Here is a 24,621-nt window from a genome sequence, read left to right on the forward strand (position 1 = left end):
GACACCATTCAGCTCTTTCTTTATATAGCTCCCTGTTCCGAGCTACAGTTTCCTGACTCGCAGGTGCTCAGAATTCTGATTGACAGCTCTGCCCTTTAAAACAAGTTGTGACCGGGTCTGAGCGGGTTCTGACCAGCTGGAGGTTTAACTGACTCTCCCCTCTGTCACTCCTTACTGCCAACGCTCAGTGGTGGCCAATCTTGCACATGCTCACGGATGACCTTCACCTCAGAGCATGCTCAGGGTCTGCAGCGTCCATCTCAGATTGGAGTGATTTTTGCTTATTCAGTAGAAACTGGAGAATTTTCTCTGGTAATAATGCAGGAAAAGAAGAGGTTAAAAGCAGCCAATGAGAGAGCGGCTGCATGGAGCAGCCAATCAGGGCCCGGAGGGCTCACATATAAGAAGAGCCGCAGGGCAGAGCCCACCCCTAGTCAGTTGTTGCAGGGAGCCCAAGGAGAGAGGACTGTGTTCCTAGCAGGCAGTAAGAAGGTAGCACCTTGGATAGAACAGTTGCTGGCAGGGACCGGGGAGCTGGCTGGCTGGCTGCTGGGAAGTGCTGGCTGGAGGTCCTGAGAAGAGGGTAAAGAAGGTGCTGTGGCTGCAGGGAAGTGGCCGGGAGAATTGAAGAGTTATTGTCGGAGAAGTTAAGGAGAGGCAGCAGGAGGCTGCTATCTACAGGGTCCCTGGGCTGGGACCTGGAGTAGTGGATGTGCCCGCTTCCCCCCGACTCGCCGCTAGGGAAGTGGCTGGACTATAGAGCTGGGAGATACTTCTGTCCTCCCCCCAGAAGGGGGAAAACGTGGATGGTGATCTGGACGGAGGACCAAGTCATGAAGAGGACTCTATGGAATCAGGCATTTCTGCAGACAGAGAAGGCGGCGGGAGAGGCCTGACCAGAAGAGGGGTGAGAGAGCTAATCTCTAAGATGGCCAGCCGGAGCTGCCGCTCTGGTGAGTGAATCCTGTCATGGTGCCCCAGAGCTGCTGAGAGCTCCAAATGACAGAAGTTTTATAGGGGAGGGAGTTGTCTGCTGGCATTTCTTGGTGAGCCAAGGGAAATGACAGGATGGAGAACTGTTGTCAAAATTCAGTCAAATTTTAAATTTGGGGGTAATAAAACACTGTTATCTCTGTGGGTAACAAAAGAGCGAGAGAACTGCACCAACTATGCCTGCAATTATGGGTCATCCAAACCATCACTGCAGTCTGGCAAGGTTGGGTACTGGAGCCCCAACAATCTGAGAGAAGGAGGAGGGGCTGCTATCTTAGGTGGCAATGCTATCTCTGGTGGCAAGAACTGTGCCCAGTGCTATTTCACTGAACTGTCTCTGAAGAGTGGTGGAGAGGTAGCTTTCATGAAGAAAACATGGCTTTGCAGACAGTGGCAGACACAGAGGTGTTATTGAGCAGGTGAGCTGAGGAACTCTAATGAGGTCTTTGCTACCCAGCAATGAGATCAGTTCAGCTGGGCAAAGTGGTATAGCTCCCGGACCAGATCTGGCAGCACTTTCCACTGGGGCTGGAGATAGACCTGCCTGAATTCTGCCCATCCGAGACAACAAACTGTGAGTAAGGTTTTCTTTGTTTTGTACAATGGACTCAGTGTTTGTTAGAAGTATTGCTTGTCTGGGGCACCTCAGGGGGTATATAAATTTCCTAGATTTCTGGGCAGGGACGTGAGCCACTGTTGTTTGTTAAATTTTCAGAAGGAACCTTAGACATTTGAACCAGCCCTTTGTACTGCCTATAATGTCTGGTATGAGGATCACACTGATTTTTGTTGTTGGTTTTCAGGAGTTATTGCAAGATGGGTTAGATCCTTGTTTATTTACATCTCTGAGTCCTTTCCTTGTTCTCATCCCCTTGTTTTAGCTTACCTTGTTCCTATCTGGGGATTAAACTGTTGTTTTTTTTATGTGGACTGTGATTCCATGTACTAGTTAATTCATGTCGTAGCAGTCAAGCGGTTGTTAGTCCTTTGTGTACCTGGTCACTAGATGGAAGCACTAATTGTTGGGAACCCAGGGCCTGCTGGGTGCGGGTGGAGATCAGAGAGATCCTAAGGAGGATGGAACAAGGGACTCCACCACCAGTGAGGGCCAGGATGCCCCAGGAAGGGGTTACATGTATAACAAAGGCCATAGAATTTTACCATTACCCCTGCCTTGAGCCCAGTAAGAGGTGAAAGTGCAGTATAACCTTTTATACCCTTTACATGGATTTAAAATAAATTTGTACTTAGGGGCTGATCCAGCCCTCACTGAAGTCAATGGAAATTTTTCCACTGACTTCAGTGGGCTCTGGATACAGCCGCAAATCGAAAGTATTATATATTTGTGATGCTCTGCAGGGGTACCCAGGGTTGGAAAGCACTTCACTGCTACATGCCCTTAGCGTGATGCAGTCTTGTCCATGCTTCCGCTCCCTGAAACCAGCTGCCTCTGGCAGCACAAGGACGACCTTGCAGACCCCACAGGCTTCATTCCCTTTGTGCAGGTTAGCGAATGGCACACACCAATGCCCAAGCACTCTCTGAGAATTCCCTGCAGTGTCCAGCCTCTTCTCCACTGAATACTACCAGGCCTGTTTGACCAAAGAAACAGTTCAGACCAGCTTGTAAAATTCATCTCAAGACCAATGTTGTGCTTAATATTACAGCACTGAGATATTTCTAGTGAAAAAGAGAATAAGTTTATGATTAAAGTAAAGAGATTCAGGAATAATGAATAAGAATATTGGAAACAGATGGTTACATATAAAACAAAATCATAACATGCTTTCTAGAGACAAAACTTAACTGCATATCTAAAGTGGTTAGTACACTCCAAGTCCTCTGCAACATTTTCAGCCAAGGCAGGAAGAGATCCCGTTTTCATGAAAGCAGATATGCTATCCATTTACTTCCTAACCATAGGATACCATGATGCCTTCTTTGCCTTTTAGAAATACACCCAAAGTTCATTGTCTTTACTCCTAGACAGTATAATCCTTCCAGGGCTTGTTTTTTTCCTGTGTGCTCATTTTTTGCTGACTTCACCTCTCTTCATTTACATGTGACTTCATATGTAAATGTGCAGCCACTGGGTCCACATAAAGTGCTGAATCTACATCCTGGTAGAGAGATGCACAGTTCTGGTGACCTGTTATTACTTTACATGCTTAACAACAGTCTTGGCTATAAGTGACAACGTCATGTAAATAAGCAGCAGTGTATGCACCATGGGTCTGAAACCAGAGGTTCTCATTATGGGTTGCACTTCCCTGGGGAGGAACGGGCATGTGCCAGGGGAGACACAAGTACCTGTCTTTTGGCCGGGGCATTGTGCTGCCCCAGCAGATCCAGAGCTCTATTCAGCCAGGGAGCAGGGCCGAGGGAGCCAGACTTCAACCAGGGGCCAGCTCAGAGATGGGGGCTGGGTGCAAACAAAGAACTTCGGAACCGTTACGTTGTTAAAAAGCACAGATCTGTTGATCAGACGGGAGAAGACAGGGCTTGCAGGAAAGCAGACAGAACTCAGGTCCCTGGAAGCAGGGTGTGTGCCTATGAAAAGTTGAATCTACCCAACTCTTGAGGGAAGAGTCTTTGCTTTGAAGAAGCTGTTTGCAGTCTCTGTATCACCTACTAGTCACAGATGCTGAAGGGAATCCATGCAGGTGGCCAAATGCAATCAGGACAATGAAGTAATCACAATTGGTGTATGAGTGCTGCAGCATCAAGATCCAGGCTAAAAGTGGGGTCATTTGTGGCAGTCCACTCTGAGAAAAATGAAGGCGCAGGGCCAGTCACTTGAACAGGTGCCCACAGAGAAACTGAGGTCAAAGGTATAGTTAGTCTTAAACCATGAAAGAGTGTTCTAGGATTTTATAGGGGTCCTCCTGGTCTGCTGCTGACATATCCAAATGCTGCTGGAGCATGTGGCAGTTTTTCTCCATTACAGCTAATTGTGTGACTATTCTTATTTTCTTTTCCTTTTTATCCTGTCCATTGCAATTTTACAGGCTTCCCTTCCAAATAATGTCCAATTGCTAAACACATCCATTTTCATGTCCATCTGCTATGGACAGGAACCTGATATGCAGCCACGTTTATTGTTTTCTCTGGAGCATTCTCCCTTCCTCCCACTATTCTTGGTTTCTGATTTCATGGATCTGCAGGAGTCGACACGAACCTGACACCAGGATTGGTGTGTGAACATAAAGAGATAGAGCCAGGACTATGCAACTTTCTGGCTGTATTCCTTCCTCCACATTGAGTGTATATTTATACTGCAATAAAAAACCCACCACTCCACATTTCAGAGCCTGGGTCAGGTGATGTGGGCTTTTGTTGTGGGGCTAAAAATTGAATTATAGATATTTAGTGTCAGGCTACATCTTGGGCTGTGAGACCCTCCCCCTTCATGAGGTCTCAAAGCCCAGGCTCTAGCCTGAGACCAAACATCTACACTACAGTTTTATAGCCCAACATGCCCCCAGCCTGAGTCAGCTGAGCCAGGCTAGCCGCAGCCATGCCGCAGGGCTTTCAGCACTTGTAATACTGACAGATCCTGGTTGTTGGCAGGCGGGATTGAACCTGGAACCTGCATGAACCTCTACTGCATGAGCTAAAAGCCATATAGCTGCTAGCTCAGGCTATAGAGTAGACTCATCAATCCCTCTCTAAGTGGTCTTGGTGCCACTACATGGGGCAGATCACCACCCCTGGAGATGTCTGGGTTAGAGACATAACTAGAGTTTCCTGGATCTTCAAGCAGTATTCTAACTTCCAATACATAATCATAGTGTAGCACCTCCTGTTGGGAAGTTATTTCCTGTAACACTATGTTTCTACAGCACCTGGGCCCCAATCAGGCCCCTATCTCAGCAGGAGCCTCTTGGCACTACGATAGTACAAATGATACTATTTCAGCTTTCCAGACCCTAGAGGGGTTTAGGATATCACATTAGGATACAGCAGGAGCGTCAGTTTCTCATGAGATCCATAGAACAGATCTGAGAGCCTGAATCCTGCTCAACTTTTATTTGGAAACCTAAAGTGCTAACAAGATTACAGTAGAATTTGTTTAATACTTGCTATTTAATGTGTGCGTCAGTGACACGGCTGTGACATCTTAAGATAACTGAGATAGATCTAAGTTGGTAATAGGTTTCGCACTTGAATTGAATCTGGACAAACAGAGCAGATCTCTCATGTTAATGAAATTGCTCACTGAACATTTGAGATACAGGTTCTGCCACACACATTTCTGCCCTATGGCGGGACTTGCATACACAAGTTGTAAGAAAGTTGTACTGCTTTGACTATGCTGGCAAGCAGTGTTTTTCAACCTGGGGTTAGGGAAGAAAAATCCTGTAATGGCAGACAACTCATTTTATTTGGTAAAACTTGGTAATCTAATCATAGGTATATTATGACTATACCTCAGATGATGGTATGCAGTAAACAACATTATTTGGAAAAAGGGGTATGTTATTTGAAAACCACATAGAGTGAAATAGCGCCCCCCCGCCCCTAGTGTCAGGTACAGTCATATCAGTATAAGGGTACTCTATACTAACATAGCTACTTCCATACGAGAAGGGGAATAACTACAAAGATGATAAATAAAAATTAACAGACTTGGCCCCAAGCCCACTTCCCATTTTCATATTTTGGGTTAATCACACAGAAGAATTATCAGAGCTGTGTCTGCAGAGCTAATGCATTGACTATTTTGACAGCATTATTCAATCAAAATTAAGCCTATTGTATTTCACACCCCTGTCCTGGGGAGCAAATTACCTCACTCCCAGCATAATTTCGTTTATGCTGCTCCATAGCTGCCTACTGTAGGGTTTCTATGTAGAAGCAGATATTAGCTAGTGTGGGAGTCCAAATACTAGACTAGCTGGACCATTGGCAAAATGTAGAATAGGATCCTGGTTGCAATTTTAATCATGGAGAGGCCACTGGGTCTGCATAATGGACTGAAATTAGACCATGAAGTAAAGAAATGCTGGAAGAAAGTCCCAGTCCTTAAACTTCAACAGGTGTATTAGACATTATTGTAAGAGGATCTTGCAGAGGTAAGCAAAAGAGCCATGGGATAGTTCACAATTATTGTTAGCCCTCTTTAAATATAGGAGAAATGAGACAGAAAAAGAATGTGGGTGAGGTTTTCCGAAGTTTCTAAGTAACTTAAAAGCAGCAAAGAGTCTTGTGGCACCTTATAGACTAACAGACATATTGGAGCATGAGCTTTCGTGGGTGAATACCCACTTCGTCAGATTCATGTAGTGGAAATTTCCAGAGGCAGGTATAAATATGCAAGCAAGAATCAGGCTAGAGATAATGAGGTTTGTTCAATCACAGAGGATGAGGCCCTCTTCTAGCAGTTGAGGTGTGAACACCAAGGGAGGAGAAACTGCTTTTGTAGTTGGCTAGCCATTCACAGTCTTTGTTTAATCCTGAGCTGATGGTGTCAACTTTGCAAATGAACTGAAGCTCAGCAGTTTCTCTTTGAAGTCTGGTCCTGAAGTTTTTTGGCTGCAGGATGGCTACCTTTAAATCTGCTATTGTGTGTCCAGGGAGATTGAAGTGTTCTCCTACAGGTTTTTGTATATTGCCATTCCTAATATCTGATTTGTGTCCATTTATCCTTTTACGTTCCTTTTAAGTAACTTAAGAGGCTAAGTGGTGCTGATTTTCTATGGGACTTGTGCTTATAAATCACCTAGGTACTTCTGAAAAGTCCCACTCTGTTTGGCATAGGCACTTTCATTCAGTGGATCAGGCATGAGTCTGGGACTCAGGTAGCTTTCTCCATAATGGTGCAAACAAGATGGAAGCATTGTCCTCTATACTGGTGTTGAAATTCTCCTATCTCATTGTTCAGGGAGAATTCAGAATCCATGCCAACATGGACTTGAATGTAAAACTCACTCATCATTAAATTAATTTATTGCTTGCTTAGGACACTCATTGGTCATTTCTGGCTCAACCCACACAGCTGGCCATACCTGACACACAGGTTTCAACCCTGATGTTTATAATGTTGTTTCTGAACTTGGGTTTTGATCATTGATGTTACTTTGTTGTCCTGCTCCCCTAACAATGCAGGGTTTTGCTTCCAGAAAAATCTACTGACCTGAATCAAGTTGTCACCCCATGGGTAGCCCCTGGGTACAGCAAACATCTCAGCATTTTACATTCCAGAATATGTCACTGAGTGGTTGAAGATTATTAATGTGTTTATTGAAATGCTCTCAACAAAACTTGGATAAATATTTGAGTATTTAAAAAACACCACAACTCTTTAGTAAGGAGTTCAACTACAGAAGGCATTAACAGATCCATTCCTGATAAAACTGCATCCGATTTGGTAAATATGGATCTCCACAAGCAACTTTTATAACGCACAAACCCTGTTCTCTGTTTCAAACCCAGAGCAACGCCACTGAGATCAATGGATCAAAATCTGGCTTTTACCATTGATTAAATCAGATTGCATTTAACAGGAAAATCTTGCTCCCACCAGTTTCTTCCTTAGCTCAAAGATTAATGGGAAGATCACCTCCTAATGCAAAGAGGAAAATATTCCCCCCTCCTACACTGGGAGACATAATATTAAGATCCTCATTGCTTTGTAAGGTGGGACAGAAGGAATAGACAAAGGGCATTGGAAAAGCCAAAAGAGAGAAAAGTTTCTCTATACAGAATATAACTATGCCCTCACTGTACTGGATTTCAGAACCAGTGATTTCCTGTTGTACTTTTGTTCGTGTCTCTGTATGTGGCCAATCTATAAACATCATTGACCAAATTCTCAGCTAGTGTATTTTGGCATAACTCCAAGTCAATGAAGCTATGTCACTTTACAGTGGCTGACGATCAGGCCCCATAAGAATGTTTCCACCCAGCCTCACCCTTAAAGAATGTCTCTACCCTCTCACACACTAGTACAGTAATTTACTGTTCCTCATATTTAAGATGAGCAAATCTACTAAGAAAGTCTTGTGACTTGCAAGCTTTGCTGAAAAAAAATATCAAAGATAGTTTCAGCATGAAATAGCAAAGATATTAGGAAAGTTTCTTTAAATGCAAATGTATTCCAGTCCTGGAGCGCAGGATAAGCTCAGTTACTTCATTCGGAGGTGTAGTCAGGTCAGGTGAGAGTTCGAAGCGGAGGAGGGTTAGGGCAAGAGCCACTTTCAACTCAGTCATGGCAAACTGCTGCCCGATGCAGTTCCTGAGAAGAGAAGGAAAAATGCTCAGTCTGTAAGGGAGATTTATGGGCTAAGTCATTAATGGTCTGACCCAAACCCGCTGGAGTGTGAAGAGAGGAAGCTGCTGTAGTGGACAGGGAGTCAAGGGGACCTGGGTTCCATTACTGATTCTGCCACTGACCTGCCATGTGACCCTGGGCAAATCACGTCCCTGTTCTGTACCCCAGTTTCACCTCCAAGTCTTTGACTATTTTGATTGTAAGCTCTTCCAGGCAGGGTCTACTGTGATGGCCGCCACCTTGACTGACACATCGGGAATTGACTCAGGGACACCTAGAGCTAAAAGCATGAGCTGATACATCTTGAGATAAATACCTGGGCTCTTTAAGTGGGATTGTAACAGACAAGTAGCTTCTGCCGATTGGGCAGAGAGGGGAACATCTAACACACTCTCATTAATGGTTACCCTGTCTCTTTCTATATGTATGTACAGGTCCTAGCACAGTGGGGCCCCATAATATTGGTTAGTGCCTCTAGGTACTATTGTAATAAAAATAACATCTTTATAGTTAATGGACTTGAGATCAAGCACTAAAGGACAATCTATCATAATCATCACTTCTGAGAACAATTAGAAGTACACGAGATAATTTTCTCTCCTTTCATTGTGGTTTTCGGTTTTCTGGCTGTAGGTTTCACACAATTAATTAATTAATACGTCACCGTGGCCCAGCAGCAAAGGGCATAAAGGCGAAGGAATGCTGATCAGACAAGTTGTCTTGTGAAAATCTCAGGGGGTCAAACACCTGGAAGAAAAGATCACTTGTACTCTAAAGACATTTAGTGACAAAGCTACTGCTGGGTTTGGCAACTGTGTTCACTCAGCAAGGTCCCATCTCTTCCCTTGGCTAGTTAGATAATCCCCCATCTCCTCTGTAACTGAGGGTACAATTGGGCCCCATTCTGCACTGACTTGCATCTGGGGTAGGCAGCACCATGTTGTACGATGGACACTTGACAAAATTAACGGACTGAGTGACGGACATTGGCGAGGGGTGAGGGTTATGTCATTCAGTCATCATTCAACCTGCAAAATAACCACCATTTTCCACACTGAAAAAAACCAGCAACTTAGCTAGCTAGTTAATAATAATAATAAATTTAACTCACTTTAATGTTTTTGAATGTACCTCACCACTGCAGTCAATATTTTTTTGTGGGATGAGGCATTGAAATAAATATTCGTCCTAAAACCATATATCCAGTGCATTGTTGCCAGTGCTTTTCTATTGGTTTCAGAGTGATAGCTATGTTAGTCTGTATAAGCAAAAACAACAAGGAGTCCTTGTGGCACCTTAGAGACTAACACATTTATTTGGGCATAAGCTTTTGTGGGCTAGAACCCACTTCATCGGATGCATGGAGTGGAAAATACAGGAGCAGGTATAAATACATGAAAAGATGGGATTTGCCTTACCAAGTGTGAGGTCAGTCTAATGACTCAATTCAATTAACAGTAGGATACCAAAGGAGGAAAAATCACTTTTGTAGTGATAATGAGAGTGGTCCATTTCAAACAGTTGACAAGAAGGTGTGAGAAACAGTAGGGGGAAATTAGTATGGGGGAAATTAGGGTTTAGGTTTTATAATGACCCAACCACTTCCAGTCTTTATTCAGGCCTAATTTGATGGTGTACAGTTTGCAAATTAATTCCAGTTCTGCAGCTTCACGTTGGAGTCTGTTTTTGAAGTTTTGTTGTTGCAGAATTGCCACTTTTAGGTCTGTTACAGACAGCCCCTCAACCTGAAGCAAATACTCACCAGTAACTACACACCACACAAAAAAACACCAACCTAGAAACCAAACCCTGCAACAAACCCCAGTGCCAACTCTGTCCACTTATCTATTCAAGGGACACCATCATAGGACCTAACTACATCAGCCACACCATCGGGGCTCATTCACCTGCATATCTACCAATGTGATATATGCCATCATGTGCCAGCAATGCCCTTCTGCAATGTTCATTGGCCAAACCGGACAGTCTCTATGCAAAAGAATAAATGGACACAAATCCAACATCAGGAATTATAACATTCAAAAACCAGTAGGAGAACACTTCAATCTCCCCAGTCACTCAATAACACACCTAAAGTGGCAATTCTTCAACAAAAACACTTAAAAAACAGACTTCAATGTATTTATACCTATCCTGTATTTTGCACTCCATGTATCTGATGAAGTGGGTTCTAGCCCACAAAAATACATTTGTTAGTCTCTAAGGTGCCACAAGGATGTCTCTTTGTTTTTACTTTTTTATTTCTCTTGTTTAAATGTCTTATGAGAGGATGTGTGTGTATGTGGGCAGGAGGAGGATTAGCAGCTCCTACTGACCAGGGTACATCATTTATTCCATGTCTGGGACCAAAGGGTCCCTCTCCCCTGTTTGTGTCGCTTACATGGGAGATTCCCCATCATGTCACAGGATGTGGGAAGTGGAAGCCGGGGGTTGATCAGTGGAGCAGCAGGGTTTCCTTTTCCCTTCACTGTGACTAGGGCACCCCCCCCCCGGCAGGGGTTATCCCAGGGTGGGTGGGCATCTCCTCTGCCTCCTGACCAGGGCATCCCCTCCAAGGGGCAGGCTCCAGCTGTGGGCAGGGGTCTGTTGTAAGCAGGGCCATGGTGGAACAAATTCTTGGGGGGGGCTCACCTCTGTTGTCCTTCATCCCAGCTGTTGCAGGGAAGCTAGGCTGAGAGGGCCTCTGCATCCAGGGAGGTGGAACCAAAGGGCTGGAGCTAGGATGAGGGGGCGGTGCAGTGGGGGGCAGCCAATGGGCTGGGAGCTGCTGGGGGCGGAACGAAGCTGCACTCCAGAGGCAGCATGCTGCAGAGTGGCCAAGACAGACACTTCACAGCACAGAGGGATGCGGGGAAGCCATTTGCATGGGTGGGGAGTGGGGCGCTACCTCATAGTAAAAATGTTGAGGTCCATGCCCATGTACCTCAAAATTTTTACCATGGACACAGTGCCGACCCATGCCTGTATCTTATATATTCAATCACACGTGCAATGTGCCAAAACTACCTGAATGGGATATAAATTACTGCCTGATGTACAAAGCCATATGGTGGAGAATGAGGCCTCATGTCACTAAGGAGAACCTTCATTGACTAACCTAATTGGGATGATGGGATTTTAAAGGTTCAGAGCAATTACACCTTTCTAAATTAATAGACGTCTGGATCCCATCTTCATTATCAGTGCAGATAAAGGGCAAGAGATTCTGATCTCAGTTGAATTGGTGTAAATCCTGAATAGCTCCATTGGGGTCCATAAATGTATTCTGGATTTACACTGGTCTGATTGAGAAAAGAAACTAGCCCTAAGCCTACATCCAAAATAATCAATCCAATAAAGAACTTCCGCATATATAGAGGCCAGACTGTACTTTTAAGGCCTGGCCCAAGATGCTGGTGGTATATAGCCACACTGCCCCAATGGAGGGTGGGGATGGATGCTGTAGCAAGTTCCTTCCATTGTGCCCAGGCAAAAAGAAACTAAATATCACAAGAAGAAAAGTAACATACCTCTGGATCTTTCCATATCTCGGGGTTTCTGTGAAGAGCGTAAATGTGCAGAGACACTAAGCTACCTGGTAAGAATGAGAGAAAAGATCTCATGAGAAGAAAATCACCTGCTACAGTATTTTCTTTCTATTTATATTTTTGTATTCCTGCCCCACAACCAGGGCCGGTGCAAGGATGATTCGTGCCCTAGGAGAAACTTCCACCTTGCGCCCTCCCTACTCCCCCTCCACCCTGAGGCACCCCCCCTTGCGGCATCTCCCCACCCTCTGCCCTGAGGGCCCCCCCTTGCCCCAGCTCACCCCTGCTCCACGCCCGAGCACCTCGAGCACGCGGTGGCTGCTTCACTTCTCCCGCCTCCCAGTCATGTCATGTCATGTCTGTTTTTGAAGTTTTGTTGTTGCAGAATTGCCACTTTTAGGTCTGTTACAGACAGCCCCTCAACTTGAAGCAAATACTCACCAGTAACTACACACCACACAAAAAAACACCAACCTAGAAACCAAACCCTGCAACAAACCCCAGTGCCAACTCTGTCCACTTATCTATTCAAGGGACACCATCATAGGACCTAACTACACAGCGCCTAAGCTATACATCCTCCCAGTTGGATAGTGAGCCATTAATAACTACTCTTTGAGAACTGTCTTAATCAGTTGTGCACCCATCTTGTAATAGTTTCATCTAGATCACATTTGTTTGTGAGAATGTCATGTGGGACTGGATCAAAAGCCTTACTAAAATCAAGATATATCAAATCTACTGAATCCACCCTATCCATTGGGCCAATAACCTTGTCAAAGAAAGAAATCAAGTTGGTTCCGCATCATAATTTAATAATTAGTTCCATAATCTTTCCAAGTATTGAAACGCGTCTCGTCTGTTGTTTCCTCTTTTAAAGATAGGTGCTATACTTAGCCTTCTCCAGTCCTCTCGGACTTCACCCATCCTCCATGAGTTCTCAAATATAATTGCGAATGGTTCCAAGATTGCATCTACTCTTTAAGTCCCAAGAGTGCATTTTGGTAAGCCCTGCTAAGTATGTCCAGTCCATCCACCCAAAGTATATGGGGTTGCTGCCTTATTTTTACTGGTATGCACACATCTATTTATTCATCTCTCTAGGCATGTAAGTCGTGCTCAGCACCACCTTGTCTGAGCAACTTACAGGTCGCTGTATAAATGGAATATAATATAATATAAAAAATAAATAAACATAGATACAAGAATTACCTGAGGTTTGAAAAACACGCCTTATAGTGGAAGATTTACTAAGTTTACTACTTCGTTTATTGAAGAGAGGGCTAAGAGATAACGTGGTCACAGTCATAGACTCATAGAAGATTCGAGTTGGAAGAGACCTCAGGAGATCATCTAGTCCAACTCCCTGCTCAAAACAGGACCAGCCTCAACTAAATCATCGTCATTTCTCCTCTCTCATTTGTAAGGCCAGGCTGTGAATACATCCCTGCAGAGGAGCCCTCCTGTTCACATACCCAAACTGCTTAGTCTTAGGGTATGTCTACATCTACAATTTTGCAGCGCTGGTTGTTACAGCTGTATTAGTACAGCTGTATAGGGCCAGCGCTGCAGAGTGGTCACACTTACAGCAACCAGCGCTGCAAGTGGTGTTAGATGTGGCCACACTGCAGCGCTGTTGGGCGGCTTCAAGGGGGGTTAGGGGAACGCGAGAGCAAACCGCGGGGAAGCAGGTCTCCTTCCCCTCGGTTTGCTCCAGTGTTCCCCGAACACCCCCCCCCCACCAAGCAGGTCTCCTTCCCCGCGGTTTGTTCTCGCGTTCCCTGAACCCCCGTGCAAGCAGGTCTCCTTCCCAGCGGTTTGCTCCGGTGTTTTTTGAACCCCCGTACAAGCAGATCTCCTTCCCCGCGGTGTGCTGTCGCGTTCCCCGAACCCCCCTGCAAACCGTGGGGAAGGAGATCTGCTTGCACGGGGGTTAGGGGAACGCGAGAGCAAACCGCGGGGAAGGAGACCTGCTTGATTACCAGAGAGGCTTCCTCTGGTATGCTGGGATACCTGTTTATTCCACGGAGGTCAAGAAAAACACTGGTGAGTGTTTACACCTGATGACCAGCGCTGGATCACCAGCGCTGGATCCTCTACACCTGAGTTTCAACGGGTGTACGGCCAGCGCTGCAAACAGGGAGTTGCAGCGCTGGTGATGCCCTGCAGATGTGTACACCTCCTAAGTTGCAGCGCTATAACTCCCTCACCAGTGCTGCAACTTTGTGGTGTAGACAAGGCCTTAGTCTTCTCTTGCATAGGTGCGATTCCTAGACAGTTCTGGATGAAGTCCACACACACACACTGTACCAGGTTAAAGTCACCCTCTTTATGGGGTTTGGCTTAATGGTAACACCAATTACAATGAAATGACATAAAACTAGGCATTTTCCCTAAGCCCAGCTGTTCCAAGTGTGTCCAGCAGGACCGCTGTGGCTCTGCAGTTAGTTCCCTCAGATCAGAGAGTCACACCCCACTTCTTACGCCTCTTGATGGAGTTAGCAAGCTGTACTTGTCCCATTACTTTAGGTCTTACTAAGCAGCTTTATGTATGGTGCTAATTCCTGCCCACAGTGTAGGTCAGCTGAAAAGCTCATCATCTCTCTTTTAGTACATTGATCTTGTCAGCTAGCAAAGCAAACTCATCCACCTCCTATGAGTGGGCCAGATCATTCCCCACATCCTCTGGAATTAATGTCCTTCCCAGTCTCTGACTTCTCTTTTTCCTCAGTCACTTCATGATCAAAGTGCCATTGTTCCTTGCAGTAGATCGTTGTGGTGAGAAGGATATGTAAAATATGGCTGAGACAACTGGCTGGTGATTAGTTAATAACTGAGACAGATATGGATGCAGGGAAATGCTTCCTGGATTTTTGGTTCAGCTGACACTATTAAACCATCTCTGTTTTGTGTGATTGCAGAATATTTATCCTAATCCATTTTGGTTATTGGTGCACTGCTGACCTTCCTAACTGGAGTAAACCAAAACTCTGGAGTCAAAACCCCTGGAGCTTTAGAGGATTTCTTAATCCTGATCCAAATGCCATCACTTGGGTCCATAATTAACTGATACACGCACATACAATGCCCATCAGCTACTATATATAAAGTTGCAACCCTTAAACTTATAAAGAACACAGGAAAAGGGATAGAATCAGACCTTCTGGCAAAGTCCTCCCATCGAAAAATGTGACTGGTTCATTGAGTTGTCGATACACTTGAGGTACCGGAGGGTAAAGGCGGAGGGTCTCTTTAATGCACATGGTGGTGTAGGGCATGTTACTAAGGTCATTCCTGAAAAGAAACCAAAGATATGTCTGAATGTGGGAATCTCCTCCCCAACGCAGAAATACAAGGCTGCCTGCACAACCTGTTGTTTCTCTAGGTGAATCTTTTAGATTGTAAACCCTCAAGGGAATCTACAGTCTGAAAGAAGTTCCCTCTTGTTCTCTTCAAATGGAAGGCTTCTGACTAAAACTAGGAAATGCTGTTATGTTTTTCCATACCCAAAGAGCAGTGAGGCCTAAATTCTGCTCTCACCAGCAGTGTGTTCAGCTGGAGTAATGCTACCAACTTCAGTGGGGTTCTCAATCTATAACTGAGTACCTGTTTTCCAAAAAACAGGATCAGTTACTTATCTGATACAGCTGCTCAATATTATTTCATTACAATATTTTTAATTAAAAATGCTTTTTTGATCAAAACGAAAGCTTTTGAGGAAAATTTTTTATGGGTTGACCAAAACAAAGAGTGTTGATGAAAATTTTTTTTTGTTGTTAAAATTTTCTGTTTTTTCAAAAGGAGAAACTAAAATCTGAAAAAATATTCAATAAAACTTTTCAGGTTATATACATTCTTGGGTTTTAGCTCATGAAAATGAAAATCTTTTACTGACATTTCTTCAAGATTTGTTTTTGTTTTGTCTTCAAAAATCAAAGCAAAATATGGGAAATTTTGAAAGTAATGTTCTTAAATTTTCCATGAAAAATTATTTGCATTTTTCAACCAGCTCCTGTTTTCTTGTCTCAGAAAGTCTATTTGGGACACCCACAATGTCCTAGTTTTTCATTTCATCCATATCAGACATTTGGATTTTTTAATAACTTACAAATGCTTTGTCCAAGACATATTGCTACATCAGGTACCATTTGTTCTTTTTTTTACCAGAAGCCCCAGTCCAGTGGAACTAGTGTTCAATGTAATGAATGCTATTTGCAGTGAAAGGAAAAGTTAAAAAGTGCAGGTGCAATCAAAGTTGTTCTTTTGCTCAAAGTGTATGTTTAACAACTGTGGCAAACCCACAACAAATGGCTACAAAGGGAGGGGTAGTATTTAGTCCCCGGGGTTAAAAGGCCTCTCTCAATCCCCTGAGGAGAGATAACCAGGGGGAAATAAGGTTCAGCTGGAAAAGGGGTTACCAGGGAATTAATTAGGTTCAGCTGGCTCCAACTGCTGGAGACCTTTTTAAACCCTCCCTGGCATGGAAGCAAGGGGGAGAGTGAGAGAAGCAGTCAGGTGCAGATCTCTTCCAACAAGGAAGGCTGCCCTCTGTCCCTAGAAGGGGAGAAAACAAGCATAAGGGACTGACTGAGGGAAGGATTAGCCAGACCCTGTGCTACCTAGAAGGATTTGCTTTGCCCAAGCCTGTGTCTCCAAGGCTAAAAAGGACTGAGTCTGCTGAGGAGAAAGAGGTACTTTGCCACAAAACACTCCTTCAAGGTTACATAATAAACTCATACAGGGCAATAAGTTACTGGGAGGGAAAGTCCTCCACTCTGAGACGTATGTCCACGTAGCTGTGGAAGTAGAGGATAGAACTAGGTAAGATCAGTACACATATTAAAAAATATGTAATTTGGATGAGTATTTCACAATTCCAAACAATGTCATCACAAAAGAGTCTGACTTTTATATTTATTTTTAAAATATGGTCACCTTGTCCCTCTAACATTATTGGATGTCTTAGATTTTTTTGATAAAATGCATCCTTTGTAGAGCTGGTGGGAAAATTCCTGATGAAACAAGAGTTTAATTGGAAAATGCCAGTTCATCAAGCCTACAATTTTTCACAAATGAGATTTGGGTTAAAAGAACATTGCTGAATCTCAGGCTGTTATGTTGGAAAACTACCAGGGTCCCTACCAGGTGGGACTGCCCTTGGAGACTGCCCTGGAGCTAGGGAACTCAAGCTTTTGTAGTCTGCCGCTCTGGGGCAGCCCTGCCATACCGGGACTTCTAGACTCTCTGTTGTGGAGCTAGGAGCCTGGAAGCCTTGGAAGACCCAAATAAGTCTCTCAGACTCTTACCTTAGAATCAGATGAAGTAAAAATCGTAAATGAATCAAACTGTATCATAGAATCTCTAAGGATAGAAATTCCATGCTTTAATAATAAGAATATAGAGGTAGGGAGCAACTGGTCCTGGAACAAACTAGAGGAGAGGCAATTCTTGATTTAGTCCTAAGTGGAGCACAGGATCTGGTCCAAGAGATGAATAAAGCTGGGCCGCTTGGTAATAGTGACCATAATATAATTAAATTTTACATCCCTGTGGCGGGGAAAACTCCAGAGCAGCCTAACACTGTAGCATTTAATTTCAGAAAGGGGAACTACACAAAAATGAGGACATTAGTTAAACAAAAATTAAATGGTACAGTGCCAGAAGTGAAATCTCTACAAACTGAATGGAAACTTTTTAAAGACACCATAATAGAGGCTCTACTTAAATGTATACCCTAAATTAAAAAACATGGTAAGAGAACCAAAAAAGAGCCACCGTGGCTAAACAACAAAGTAAAAGAAGCAGTGAGAGGCAAAAAGGAAGGTCAAAAAAGAATTTGAGGAACTGTTAGCCAAAGACTCAAGAAGTAATAGCAAAAATTTTAAAGTACATCAGAAGCAGGAAGCCTGCTAAACAACCAATGGGGCCACTGGACGATCGAGGTGCTAGAGGAGCATTCAAGGATGATAAGGCCATTGCAGAGAAACTAAATGAAATCTTTGCATTGGTCTTCACGGCTGAGGATGTGAGGGAGATTTCCAAACCTGAGCCATTCTTTTTAGGTGACAGATCTGAGGAACTGTCCCAGATTGTGGTATCATTAGAGGAGGTTTTGGAACAAATTGATAAATTAAACAGCAGTAAGTCACCAGGATCAGATGCTATTCACCCAAGAGTTCTGAAGGAACTCAAGTGTGAAATTGCAGAACTACTAGCCATAGTCTGTAACCTATCATTTAAATCAGTTTCTGTACCAGATGACTTGAGGATAGCTAATGCGATGCCAATTTTTAAAAAGAGCTCCAGATGTGATCTCAGCAATTACAGGTCTGTAAGCCTGACTTCAGTACCGGGCAAACTGGTTGAAACTATAATAAAGAACAATATTGTCAGACATGTAGATGAACATAATTTGTTGAGGAAGAGTCAACATGGTTTTAGTAAAGGGAAATCATGCCCCCCCAATCTGCTGGAATTCTTTGAGGGGGTCAAGAAGCATGTGGACCAAGGGGATCCAGTGAATATAATGTACTCAGATTTTCAGAAAGCCTTTTCCAAGGTCCCTCACCAAAGGCTCCTATGCAAAGTAAGCTGCCACGGGATAAGAAGGAAGGTTTTCTCATGGTTTGGTAACTGGTTAAAAGATAGGAAATAAAGGGTAGGTGTAAATGGTCAGTTTTCAGAATGGAGAGAGGTAAATAGTGGTGTCCTCCAGGGGTCTGTTCTGGGACCAGTCCTATTCAACATATTCATAAATGATCTGGAAAAAGGGGTAAACAGTGAGGTGGCAAAATTTTCAGATTATACAAAATTACTAAAGATAGTTAAGACCTAGGCAGACTGTGAAGAGCTACAAAAGGATCTCTCAGAACTGGGTGACTGGGTAACAAAATGGCAGATGAAATTTAATGTTGATAAATGCAAAGTAATGCACATTGGAAAGCATAATCCCAACTATACATACACAATGATGGGGTCTAAATTAGCTGTTACCACTCAAGAAAGAGATCTTGGAGTCATTGTGGATAGTTCTCTGAAAAAAATGTGCAGCGGCAGTCAAAAAAGCAAACAGAATGCTAGGAATAATTAGGAAAGGGATAGATAATAGGACAGAAAATATCATGTTGCCTCTATATAAATCCATGGTAAGCCCACATTTTTTATATACTGTGTGTAGATGTAGTTGCCCCATCTCAGAAAAAGATATATTGGAATTGGAAAAGGTTCAGAAAAGGGCTATAAAAATTATTAGTGGTATGGAATGGCTTCCATATGAGGAGAGATTACCAAGACCAGGACTTTTCAGTTTGGAAAAGAGACATCTAAGGGGAGATATGATTCAGGTCTATAAAATCATGACTGGTGTAGAGAAAGTAGATAAGGAAGTGGAGGATAGGTCCATCAATGGCTGTTAGCCAGGATGGGCAGGACTGGTCCATAGCCTCTGTTTGCCAGAAGCTGGGAATGAGCCACAGGGGATGGATCACTTGATGATAACCTGTTCTGTTCATTCCCTCTGGGGCACCTGGCATTGGCCACTGTCAGAAGACAGGATACTGGGCTAGATGGACTCTTGGCCTGACTCAGTAGGGCCATTCTGATGTTCTTGGATGTCCTGGGAAAGCCCTTCCATGGAGACTGCCACAGGGCAAGGGATCCCAGGCACTCCAGACTCTCAGCAGCCCAGGAAGCCAACTGACCCAGGAGACTGGAAGCTCTGGGGTCCCCGACAGTATGTCAGTATTTCCAGAACAATGGTTTGGGGGATTTTCACTTCACATAAAATTTTGAACAATTTGGTTTTGTCCTGATTTGGAACACAGTCAAAATTTCTCACACTGGAAATCCCAAATTTCTGCCAGTTGTAATCCTTAGACTGTGACAGATCTGTGCTTCCTTATTTATTTTCATTGATGACTTGGGCACTAACTCTACCATTGACTGCTTTCATCTCATTGATAATTCTTAGCATTTATTTAATACATTTCAGTTGTAGTTGTTTGTCAGTTATAAAACCTATGGCAATTAATGCCCAAATCAACAATTATCATGAGTAGGGATGAAGGCCTACCACCAAACCTTAATCTGAAGTTCATCAATAAACATCTAAAGTGTCTGAGACAAGACAGAACAGGCATGTTAAGCCAGATGCCCAGTTAATGTATATCAGCAGGAATGCCCTGGAGCACTAAGTGACTTCAGTGGGGTTGACTGAGGGTCTGGCACATTATTTCTGAGAGGCAAATTCTGTTCTCAGTAGCACCAGTGTTAATTCTGGAGTAACTCCACTGAAGTCTTAAAAGTTACTCCAGATTTATATTCTCAGACTCTGCACATACCTAAAATTTAACTGGAGATGTTCACAAAATTTAAAACTCCCATCCCAAGTGTTAATGTGCAATGATTAAAAGCAGAGTCTTGAACTTTCTTAAGTCTCACCATTAGCTGACCCAATCTGCAAGGGGAAGCAATGTGCAATAAATGAGGTGTCTTACCACTGAATGGTCTCTCTGTCTCCCAGAATCTCCTTGATCTCCTCCCTGCATCTCTGCTGGTGCTCTGGGTACAGGGCCATGCAGTATAAGAGCCAGGAGATCCCAGTTGCTGTGGTGTCATGACCCCCAAACATGAAAGTGTCTGCCTCAGCACGTAGATCTTCATCAGGTAATCCTTCTCCATTTTCATCCTAATTTTGGCATAGAAAAATTTTGCAATTAAACTTCATGCTTCAGGGTTTAAGACAATCTCTATTAGAGATGAGGATAAGACCTAATATGATGGGCAGATTATCCGACATCTGCTACTGCACGGTTCTTATAACTTCACTTGAAGGAACTGGCCACTGTTAGAGACAGGACTAGATGGGTCTCATGTCTGATCCAGTGGCAGTTCCTGTGTTCTTTTGTTCATGTTCTGCATTCCCACAAGAACCTACTATATATATATATATATATATATATATATATATATATATATATATATATATATATATATATATATATATATATATTAATTCTTGATATGCTACTCCTCAGATGGTTGTGTGTGTGTGTGTTTATATATATATATATATATATATATATATATATATATATATATATATATATATAAACACACACACACACAACCATCTGAGGAGTAGCATATCAAGAATTAATTAAATCCAACCATTTAGACACAGTGCTGTGTAATGAATTCACATAGGTGGAACTTGAGAAAGAGAATCAGCTTTCAGAAAAAACTAATTTTGGTGTGACATCAGGTAATGCAGGTCTGGGCTAGACAAACACAGCCATTTTAGCTAGAGCTAGGTGAATAATGGATTATTCAGTTGTCTTGCAATTCTGAAAAAAAGTGTTGAAAAACGATTTCATGATGAACCCAAACGATTTTTCCCCCCAAATTTTTGGTGAATTGAAAAGTTCAATTGAATGAAACATTTTGTTTCAACAAACTTGAAATATTTAATTCAGATTTCAACCATTTTTAAATATTTTGATTGACTTTATTAAAAAACAGGCACATCCAAACAAATTCACTCTTGGTGTGAGACTCAATAGGACTTGTGCCCAATTATAGCATTTTTGAATTTGACCTATTGCATCCAGACATTCCAGCTACACCCAACAGCCAAAAAGATTAGAAAAGGGAGTATTTGGTGAGGAAACTGCAGTCAGCAATGCTCGAGTATCTGCCAGTGATACTTAGTGAAATGTGCACATGGTATAGCACAGTTAGTTCATATGTATTCTAGGACTCACCTTGGCACATAAAAGAATATCCAGAAAGTCCAGGAGTCTCTTCTTCTGGATCTTTTCGAGCTCTCGCTCATCCTTGAGCCTTTCCTTCCTCTCCTTGATCACATTCTCTAGGGAAAGAATAATCAATATATGGGTTAGTTAAAATGTCACTGTGATTCACTAGTAATTCAATCACCTTGGAAGGCAAATGGTGGAAGCCACATCTCTAGATACATTTAAAAATGGACTAGTCAAATCACTAGAAAAAAGATACTTTGCACCTTTCAACAGAGAATCTCAAAGTTCTTTACATTCAGTATTCTCAGAATGCTTCTGTGAAGTATGTACATTATGTGGTATTTCTCCCTTTTCCTGGGTAAGGAAATTTAGGGCACAGAAGTATTAAGTGATTTTGTTTCAAGGTCACATGAAAAGTCTGTAGCAAATGCAAGAATATATCTCAGATCTCCTGATTCCCAGTCCTGTTATAATCACAAATCCATCTAATGGACTAGATCAATATATTCTCCTCTCCTACCTTTTTGTTCCAGGACCACTTATTAAGAGAAGGATTATCTCATGGATCATATTCCCATCCCACTGTAACATTCAAATCCCACCACTGCCTGATTCTCATCAGATTTCATTCTGCAGATTGCCAAGCAGGTCTCTGTGGACTGATTGTACTCCATGAGTGCAGTTTGAGAACCACTGAATTAAATGACATAGTACTCTAGATTTCTTTCTTCTCTGATTCCACTGTATGATTCAATTAATGGACCAGAATGTGAGGTTCTTCTGGTTAATGGAGTTTCCCTAAAGTATAAATTTCAGGCCCTAGATAATCTGAGGAACATTCATGGTTTTACCACTATATACCCCCTTTTTTTAATCTAATATTTTCCAATATGTCTCCCCTGCCTGCCCAGAAGGCCATCCCTCTTAAGAGACCCCGGATCTTGAGCATGGTTAATGTCTCAGTTGTACAGATGAAATCTTGAGTCAAGAGAGGAAAAATACCTGTATGGCGATGGACTATTCTGCAGGCATTCCGGAAGTGACGCCCAGGGGGACTGAACCAGTAGATGAGGTCATTGTGGTACAGAAATGTCCTCGTTCTCTCTTGTACCATGGCTGTGAGCTGACGTATAGCTTTGAGAAATGTATTCTCGCTAAAGGGAAGACAAAAAAGAGGAATTTAATGTGTTAATTAGGGCTGTCGAGCAATTAAAAAAATTAATCACGATTAATTGCACTATTAAACAATAATAGAATACTATTTATATAAATATTTTTGGTTGTCTTCTACATTTTCAAATATATTGATTTCAATTACAACATAGAATAAAAAATGTGCAGTGCTCACTTAATATTTATTTTTTATTACAAGTATTTGCACTGTAACAAAACAAAAGAAATAGTATTTTTCAATTCACCTAATATGAGGACTGTAGTGCAATCTCTTTATCATAGAAGTTGAATTTACAAATGTAGAATTATATACAAAGAACTTGCATTCAAAAATAAAACAATGTAAAATTTTAGTGCCTGCAAGTCCACTCAGTCCTACTTCTTGTTCAGCCAATCGCTTAGGCAAACAAAGTTGGTTACAATTTGCAGGAGACAATGCTTCCCGCTTCTTGTTTACAACGTCACCTGAAATTGAACAGGTGTTCGCATGGCACTGTTGTAGCTGGCATCGCAAGATATTTATATGCCAGATGCGCTAACAATTCACGTGTCCCTTCATGCATCAACCACCATTCCAGAGGACATGTGTCCATGCTGATGGGTTCTGCTTGATAATGATCCAAAGCAGTGCAGCCTGACGCATGGTCATTTTCATTATCTGAGTCAGATGCCACCAACAGAAGTTTGATTTTCTTTTTTGGCAGTTCGGATTCTGTAGTTTCCGTACTGGAGTGTTGCACTTTTAAGACTTCTGAAAGCATGCTCCACACCCTGTCCCAATCAGATTTTGGATGGCATTTCAGATTCTTAAACCTGGAGCTGAGCGCTGTAGCTTTCTTTAGAAATCTCACATTAGTACCTTCTTTGGTTTTGTCAAATCTGCAGTGAAAGTGTTCTTAAAATGAACAACATGTTCTGGGTCATCATCTAAGTTATAACATGAAATATATGGCAGAATGTGGGTAAAACATGGAGCAAGAGACATACTATTTTCCCCCAAGGAGTTCAATCACAAATTTAATTAACCAATTATTCTTTAATGAACGTCATCAGCATGGAAGCATGTCCTCTGGAATGCTGGCCAAAGCATGAAAGAGCATATGAATATTTAGCAGATCTGGCATGTAAATACCTTGCAGTGCCAGTTACAAAAGTGCCATGTGAACGTCTGTTCTCACTTGCAGATGACATTGTAAATAAGAAGCAGGCAGCATTATCTCCCATAAATGTAAACAAACTTGTTTCTCTTAGCAATTGGCTGAACAAGAAGTAGGACTGAGTGGACTTGTATGCTCTAAAGTTTTAAGTTGTTTTGTTTTTGAGTGCAGTTATGTAACAAAAAAAAATCTACATTTGTAATTTGTGTTTTCACGATAAAAAGATTGCACTATGTTACTTGTATGAAGTGAATTGAAAAATACTATTTATTTTGTTTATGATTTTTACAGTGCAAATATTTGTAATAAAAATAATATAAAGTGAGTACTGCACACTTTGTATTCTGTGTGGTAATTTTAATCAATATATCAGAAAATATGGAAAAACATCCTAAATATTTAATACATTTCAATTGGTATTCTATTGTTTAACAGTGTGATTAAAACTGCTATTAATCGCTACTTTTTTTCAGTTAATCACGTGAGCTAACTGCTATTAATCGACAGCCTTAGTGTTAATTAACGAGAGACATTTATGCTACTTCAGTGCAACTTCATAGTTTCCCACCATCACCACCCGCAGGAATTTGGCCATGTTCCTTGCTTTTATTGAAAATCCCAGCCTAAATTGCTTTCCCTAAGTCACCCAAGAAGTCTCTGGTACAGCCGGAAATTAAACTCATATCTCCTGACTTTGAGTCCAGTGCCTTAAAGGCAAA

General features: G+C 42.4%; 2 protein-coding genes across 2 annotated transcripts in view; both read right to left on the minus strand.

Annotated features, from left to right (window-relative positions):
* The window catches only part of LOC127055116 (cytochrome P450 4B1-like), a 202,061-nt gene that overhangs the window by 137,692 nt on the left and 39,748 nt on the right, over window positions 1–24,621 (minus strand). The gene's annotated exons all lie outside the window — the stretch shown is intronic.
* The window catches only part of LOC127055112 (cytochrome P450 4B1-like), a 29,031-nt gene continuing 12,471 nt past the window's right edge, over window positions 8,062–24,621 (minus strand). The window contains exons 6-12 of the mRNA XM_050961728.1: window positions 22,575–22,722; window positions 21,576–21,682; window positions 20,310–20,500; window positions 14,975–15,108; window positions 11,797–11,861; window positions 8,931–9,013; window positions 8,062–8,230 (exon numbers count right to left, since the gene is read on the minus strand). Coding sequence (XP_050817685.1) covers window positions 8,062–8,230; window positions 8,931–9,013; window positions 11,797–11,861; window positions 14,975–15,108; window positions 20,310–20,500; window positions 21,576–21,682; window positions 22,575–22,722 — 897 coding nt within the window. The remainder of the gene's footprint in view (window positions 8,231–8,930; window positions 9,014–11,796; window positions 11,862–14,974; window positions 15,109–20,309; window positions 20,501–21,575; window positions 21,683–22,574; window positions 22,723–24,621) is intronic.

Source organism: Gopherus flavomarginatus, chromosome 7, assembly GCF_025201925.1.
Source record: "Gopherus flavomarginatus isolate rGopFla2 chromosome 7, rGopFla2.mat.asm, whole genome shotgun sequence".
Classification (NCBI taxonomy): Eukaryota; Metazoa; Chordata; order Testudines; family Testudinidae; genus Gopherus; species Gopherus flavomarginatus.